General features: G+C 29.3%; 1 protein-coding gene across 1 annotated transcript; it reads left to right on the plus strand.

Moving 5' to 3' along the window:
• Nucleotides 1–967: 967 nt before the first annotated feature.
• LOC107169928 (uncharacterized) lies at nt 968–7,155 on the plus strand. The gene is made up of 3 exons (XM_015519897.2): nt 968–1,705; nt 4,355–5,116; nt 6,742–7,155. Exons 1-3 carry the CDS (start codon nt 1,230–1,232, stop codon nt 6,962–6,964), a joined length of 1,461 nt encoding a protein of 486 aa, XP_015375383.2. The 5' UTR covers nt 968–1,229; the 3' UTR covers nt 6,965–7,155.
• The last annotated feature ends 884 nt before the right edge of the window (nt 7,156–8,039 follow it).

The raw sequence follows: 8,039 nt of genomic DNA on the forward strand, positions 1-8,039 counted from the left end.
ATTATATAGAATAAAATATCTTATATATAAATATAATCTACATATCTTGTTGTATTGTATTGTTTGTTTGTCAGTTATATTATAATGTCTGATCAGTAAAATTTATATATTTGCAGCATGTTCATCGAGGGCCATAACTTTTATAATATCCCTTAAAGATTTAATAGATAGCTATTTACAGTTGCCAATTGCTTATAATATATTTATGAGTACTTATAGATATTCCCTACAGATTTCTGGATTTTTCTTGAATACCATTTAAAATGTAATCAGTATGCGTGTTGTAGACATGTAAACCAATCGTTTAAATACTCAATAAATATTTTCAAAATGTCCTACCTACTTATATTTTATGAATATTGAGTAACACACCTCAAGTGAGATATATTAATACTTGTATTAATCATACATAAGTAGTATTATATCATCAGCCTACCACATGTACATGGAATAAAAAATAAATATAATATATAAAAATATTTTAAAAGAATATCAAATGTTTTATTAATATAGTTTATATTGAAGCTTACACGTCCGATCTATGTAGTTAATAAATGGTTTCGCTACATCATAATATGGTTAAATATAATACCATTATATTATAATAATACATATTATTTAAATTTTGTTCCATGAATTACGGCTCGTTAATAATTCCACAAATTGTTCAATGTTTTTTTTCCTCTATCAGTTTAGTAATAGTAGTCGTTTATGTGATTCTGCATACATGATTTTTAATTTTCGCAAAAAAAATAAATACTTTCCCCCATAATATGGTTAAACGGTATAATTTTATTACAAAGAAAGAAAAATCATAATAAAAGTACGATATTGTTCTAGATTTTTGAATTAATATAAATTATTTATTCTCCTTCTCTAGGCTATCGCTATTAATTTTTGTAGCTGGAAACTATCTTTGGATGTGACCAAGGCCAGACACAGTTCAAACGACTCAGAGTACCGTGAGTCGCGAGTTGGCCAACTATACTGACTTCTAAAGTTGCATATTTATTTCGTGCACTTCATCCTTGATTAAAAAAAAAAAAAAATAGTGTCTATTTGTTACAGCCTCTGTTGGTATATTATGTTGAACAGGTACAAGTGATTCTTAAAAACAAGTGTCAGCAAACAGTAGTCGCACACAGAAAAACGATTTCATCTATAGCAACAGCAGTGGTGATCTATAACAACAACAACAATAATAATAACAATTATAATAACGACAAAAAATGGACGACCGATATCGCGACGCGGCCGTTTTGCTGGCGTTCGGTCTGTTGGCCGGTTGCGGTGCAATCGTTTATCCAGCCGATCGTCAGCTCGAAACTAGCACGGTCCAAGGCGCCCGGACCGACCGCCGAACACCCAGGGACATGCGAGAGCAGAAAACCGACGGCCAGGGGTTTGACATGTTGTCGGCTGGGCTCAAGACCACCGGCCACAAGTGGTCGTCGGACGATTACCAAACGCTGTCGTCGCTGCAGCAGACTGCCGACGACGGTCCGGCGCCGGTCACCGCGAAGGTCGACGTCTATCCGGCGCTAACGACAGACTCGACGCCGTTCGTCACACGGAGTCGGTACGTCAGCAACCACCTGCACCCGCCTTACCTGCATCATCTGTACGGTGGCGGCATGAACATCCAACAAGAAACCACCGACCCGGAAGACCAGCGTTCGGAGTATTCGGCGGCAAGATGGAACAGGTGCATATACCAACCTCATACACGTTTAATCTGAATTTTAAATTTATTTTAGTGTCGCATTAGAATAGATATCACGATTCGCCTGTTATCCTCTATTTCAGCGGTTCTCAACCTGTGACACGCGGAAAGCTCATAGGTGGTACGCGAAGAAAATCTGCTTTTATAAAAAATTAATTTATCAATAAAATTCTATACAATATATAACAAAAACTTATAAATTATTAATAAGCAAAAAAATGGTCATGTGGAACGTAAAAATTTTCAAATTGTGTAGGTGGTAAGTGACTATAAAAAGGCTGAAAACCGCTGCTCTATTCGATCAAATGTTTAGATTATAATATTAAAACACTCATAAAGCGAAGCACTAAGACGTTAGGTAGACTTGTTATGTAGGTACAAAAGTCATACGTAATATGGAACGCATTTTAATATTTAAAATGAATTTTAACTCATCAGCATATTATATTGCTCAAGATTAATGTGGTAGTATGTTGTTGATTTCATAATAAATTAATAAAAAAAATTAAGTAAAATTTACCGAAAATTTTTTATGGTGAAATTTCCATCGCTAATAGTTATGATATATTATAACATGTTTTTACGATTTATAATGGTATAAAGGGTAAAGACGTTATAATAATATATTTTATTGTTGAGTTAACCGTAAAATAACAGTCTGTTTAATTAACGGGGTTATGTACATACAGTGTTTGGAAACTTGTGTTGTAATAATGCTGGTGAGTGGTGAGAATATTGTTTTAACAACACAATATTTAATTATCAAAACAGAGCGATATATTATATAGTGTTTATAGATGCATAAGCATATTCGTCAATGCATATTCAGTTTATTCATTTTTAGTTCGTATATTACAATATTATAATTCTATATTTAAGTTACAGACAAGTAGCACAATCATACACTGATAAATAATAAGTACCCACCTACATATATTATTATGACTATTCAATATATAATAATAATAATAAATAAATACAGTCTCAAAAAAGATCACTCTACGCAATATTAGTCGTTTATCATTTAATAAATCAAATAATTTTTCAATTAACAAAATAATAATATAATACAACTAGTGGTTGCCGCTTAATGTAATCACTTTGGTCGGGACATAACTGATAACATAATCCGATTGATAACACTTAACGAAAATTGAAAAAATAATAATAATGTACCAAGTTCTTAATTTAATATACACATAGTTATTAAAAAAATTAACTATTTAATTTACTATTATTGATTACTAATTAAAATACATATTATGTAGGTATACAAAATTTTAAATTGTTGAAAAAATAAAATAAAACGTAAATAAATATTAATTACTACTAACTTGAACAATAGAATTTTTTGATTGATGTCTGTTTTTTTTTTTTTTACCGTTAAAAGATCATTGATAAAATGTTGTATTTATATTGTAATTATAAATTGGATAAAGTGTTTTTGCACTCCTCTTTTTAATACTCGTTGGGCCACTCTCATTTAAAAAGAACCTGGGACATTTTTCGGTATCTGTTTACGGCTCGAGCTCAATTTCTTATCGCTTTAAATTTCTCCAGGTTTTGTTTGTGATTAAGATGTACAATATCTTCTTCAGTATAATTTGAGTAGTACCTAAGTATATTTTCATCGATTTTCAAATAATTTTCTAATAACATTTGGCGTATTGATTACAATAACCGGCTTATTTTACACATATAAGTATAAATTCAGCCCGTACTTATACTTTTCGATAATAATAGATGATTGATAACATTAACCGTGATCATAATAAGCGGTGACCACTTTATTTGCGATAGAAAAAATTACAATTTAATTTAATTTGAAATAAACAATAATAATTGTTTAGACTAAAGAGAATAAGTTATAAATATTGTGTTAAATCGAGTATAGTAATAATTCTGAATAATTAAATATAGGTAGGAAAAATGAAAATATAATAGTGATTCACGACTAATGGTCAACTTATAATTATTAAGACTAACGAGAATAAGTTATAATGCGTTGAATTGAACAATTGTATGATTAAAAATCATGACATCAAGAACAATGATTATATGAAATAAGAAAACATAGCATGTAGGTAGGAACCTATAAAGAAAAGTCTTGGTTTCAGTCAATTCGACAATCTGTCAAATCTTAACGTTAATAGAATTATTAAATGAATGTTTTTTCTCATATACCCACTTAATAAACCGCCACTAAAGAATAGATTATTCATTCATTTGAGGAACCAAACATTTTTTTTTTCGATTAAGTAGGAAACTTTCTTTATCGACATAATCAATATAATCGATACTATAATTATATTTTCCATTTTCAATAGTTTTATTAAACAAAAAAAAAAAACTATAAAAATCATGCTTTACTCGATAATTGATTATAACTGATAAATCTAAATTTAAAAAGAAAAAAAACTTTTGTTAATCCTTACGGAGGAATTTTTTTTTTTTTTTGATTAAGCTATGGCCAAAGCGTAACAGTGTACACCTTAATTATTAGTAAACGCAGAGACCTTTAAGCACAGTCAGTTTTGTAGTATAGGGTGTCTAGTCTTCCTCTCTCCTAACCCAATTTCACCTCAGGTGCCACACTTTCTATGGCGTTTGATCGGTTGTCGTGTTTTACAGATACTACCCCAGTCATAGGCAATTGAAAAAATACGGACCAATGATCATGGAGACGGATGTGGCGGCGGACGGCAGCAGCAGCATCACCGGTGGATACAACACTTATGAAAACAGCGTGGACCACAATTCCGGGAGCGCCAATTACGAGTCGGAATCGTTCAAAAACGTCAACGTAGACAATAGCGGCGGGGACGGCTACATCGGTTGGTACAGCGACCCGCCGACACAATCTTCGCGACCGGCGACCGTCGTGGCTGAGGTCCGGCAACCCAGCCACAAGATGTCCATCGACATATACAAGTTGGCCTTGCTGGTATTGGTCAAGATCGGTTTGGCCAAGCTCAAGGTGCTCACAGTGATCAAGTTCCTCGTCTTCCTGTGGGTCAAGTTGAAGCTGTTGGTGGTGCTAAAGGGATTCTTGTTCGCCAAGTTCACCATTATTTGCAAGCTTATGAGGCTGCTCCTGTTACCCATGTTGCCCAACCTGCTGACCTATCTCCAGAATTTGGCCATGATGCAGCCAAACCCCGGGATGCCCCCACCACCCATGAGCGGAATGGCTAATACCGCAATCCAGTTGCGTAACGACAGCATCACCGACTCAGTACTCAGGAGGAGCACAACCGGTCTGGACACGCTGGGTGCGGCTGGAAATTTATTACAGTTTGTGGCCTTCGTGCAATCGGCCAAGTGCGTGGAGAAGACAGCCTGTCTTGTGTCCGGCACCAAATCACCGAGTCTACAATCCATATTGACGAACTGGTAAAAAACGTCAATTCAATTTTCTCTATCGCAAAATGTCACAATCGCGTTCTAACGTTAAGTTGATAACATTTTAAAGTCCGAAATTTCTGATGATTTTTACAATTATAGGTTTCCGTCTTATTTTAAATCGCATAAACTATACGAGTAACCGCGATATTTGGGACATATTTTTTATTCGGATTTTGACGGGAACGAAATGTTGACAATAGATAAGTCTACAATGTCTATCCCCAATTCAAAATTACATACTATTTCCATGACTTACACAGATATATAAAAATAAAATATGCACTAATAAGTGAATCGAAAACATTAAAAATAAAATGACTTGAATTTATTTCATAATTCATGAATTCTTTTTAAATGATATTTCTGACATGTTTTAACTAAGATATTTTATTTATTAAACATCATATATTATTTATATACATTAAAACAATTTAATATGTATTATAACTATACTATAAACGAATAGTTTGTTAAAAAATATTATACCTTATTTTAAGTTTAGATTAACGAAAGAATGCACCAATATTTTGTGGGATACTTTTCTACTACGCTCATCTAAGATTTAAATATTAATAAAGTTATAGATTAACCACTCGTTTAAAATACAACATAAATGTATCGAAAAACATTCCGATTTGAAATATAAAATTAAAAATGCACGTCACTATGAGTTAAAGAGTTAAACAAATGAAAAACTTAAATACATTTTTTTTTTAAATCTTTTAAATTTTAATGTTTAAAATGGTCAAAATTTAATTATTAGTTGCTTACGAATTATTATGAGACATTTTTTCATGAACAATTCCAATTATTTATATACCTTAAAGTAAAAAATTTTATGTAAATTTGATCTGTGTTTAAGTAGTTATAAAATATTTTTATAAGCCCATATTAAAATATTCAGTTAAAAATGAGTATTTACCCAAATTATCAATCGAAATCCAAATATAAGTTTTTAATGGTAAAATTGAATTTATATTTTCTACTAACATTATTTACAATTAATTCCATTTTGTATAGTTTAATCTTTAATGCTATATGATTAGAAGATACGTGTCTGTTATATTTATTCAATTATAAAACACTCTTGTAAAAAAAAATAAACGAAATAAGGTACTTATATAACTAATTAAGAGTTTTTTTTCACAAATAAATTTAAACACCTATAGGTTCACAAGAAGATTAGTAGTTAAAATAATATTTACTTGTCAAATTGTACAACTTCCTTTTAGGACACGCTGCAGAGTTTATATTATTATGGACAATTCATTGGATTTGTTATGTTTATTTCGTAAATAGTTTTCTTGAAAATATTCAAACCAGACTTAAAATACGTTTCATTTACCAGAATGCTATTGTAACCAGATAAACGTTTTGACTTTTAAAGTAGATATTAGGTAGATTAGGTAATGTACAAACCTTAGACATTGATAATTGCCACCTAAGTTGTAAATATTTTGGTTTGACCAATTTTAGTTATTAAAATAAAACCTAATAATTAATCGTAATAAATGTTAATAACACTAATCAATACAGACAACTAGTATTAATAACAATAAAAACAATAATAATAATAAATAATATTTTGTTAATAATTCACATTAAAATTCCAGGATCTTATCACCGTTAGTGAATTATATTCCAAACAGAAAGTTAAAGTTGTATTTGTCAACATTGAAGGAAGTTTCAGACTATCGCTTAAAAAACATTTTCAATAAGCCGTCAACAGTAGAATGGTTTAAATGGTGCGATGAACGATATTATTGTGATGATGAAGAAGAAGAAAAAGAAAAAGAAGAAGAAGAAGAAGAAGATACTGCCGATAATTCAATTTAAATTAATACACTCCATAATTTTTTTTAATACAGAATGTATCCACAATTTTATAACAGATGAAATATTTTTTTTAAATTAATATAAAATAAATTATAGTTAAAATTTGTACGAAACATCAAAATATTACTCGTTTATTTTTTACTTATTTTTACTTAACGATTTTCATATTAAGTAGAAATCCATATTGTCGTTCTGAGGATATGAATAATATTTTCTACCCTTTATAATATTATTTTCATTTTGTTGTAATGTTTGAATTATTTTTATCTATAATAAATTATCAAAATTATATATTTAAAAAAAAAATGTTTGTGTTTTAATTTTAATTTTAATATAATATTATTTATTATTAATTAATATATATTTTACTCTTATTATTACTTTCTGTTAACGTCAAACAATATAAACTATATTAATTTTTTTTTTAATTCGTCGGCATAAATATTAAATTATTTATATACTTATTATTATTATTATTAATTAAGATAAATACAATTAAAATTAAAAATAAACAAAATTATAATGATGGTTAAAAATATATTATTTGGTACATTAAGGAAAAACATAGAATTTATTTAATTTCCTCATACAAATTCGACAAAACTAAATAATATAAAAAATAAAAAAATATTAAAAAACACTGAATTATAAAAAACTTACTAGGTATTTGTATTCAAACGGATTTGAAAGATTGCGACGTTTGTATACAGATACGTTTTTGTATTTGTGTTAATAATTTGTGTATCAATTGTATTAAAATATAATATTTTTTTATGTATATTATTATATTTATATTACTATTATAATTCATAACCATATTAAAAACAATCATAACAAGTTAAAAATGCAAATTGATTACATCAATTTGTCGATAAATAATATTGATATCATTATAAATTATAGCACTATCATAATATCTGTGTGTATATTTAATAGATGGATTTTTTTAAAGGTGTGATAACGATATGAGTATCACACTGCCACTGTCTCGTAGCTGTAACCGCACCACCGCTAAGATTAGATTGTGTAAATAAACTAATTAAATAATTGTTTAACAAAACTGTATATTACGTAA

This window comes from Diuraphis noxia, unplaced genomic scaffold, assembly GCF_037042655.1.
Source record: "Diuraphis noxia isolate RWA-SAM2 unplaced genomic scaffold, SU_Dnox_SAM2 contig0003, whole genome shotgun sequence".
Lineage (NCBI taxonomy): Eukaryota > Metazoa > Arthropoda > Insecta > Hemiptera > Aphididae > Diuraphis > Diuraphis noxia.

Coding starts and splice junctions, on each gene's coding strand:
- LOC107169928 (XM_015519897.2), top strand. CDS start 1,230: ATGGACGACCGATATCGCGACGCGGCCGTTTTGCTGGCGTTCGGTCTG. Junction 1,706..4,354: donor TCGGCGGCAAGATGGAACAG/GTGCATATACCA, acceptor CGTGTTTTACAG/ATACTACCCCAGTCATAGGC. Junction 5,117..6,741: donor CAATCCATATTGACGAACTG/GTAAAAAACGTC, acceptor TTAAAATTCCAG/GATCTTATCACCGTTAGTGA.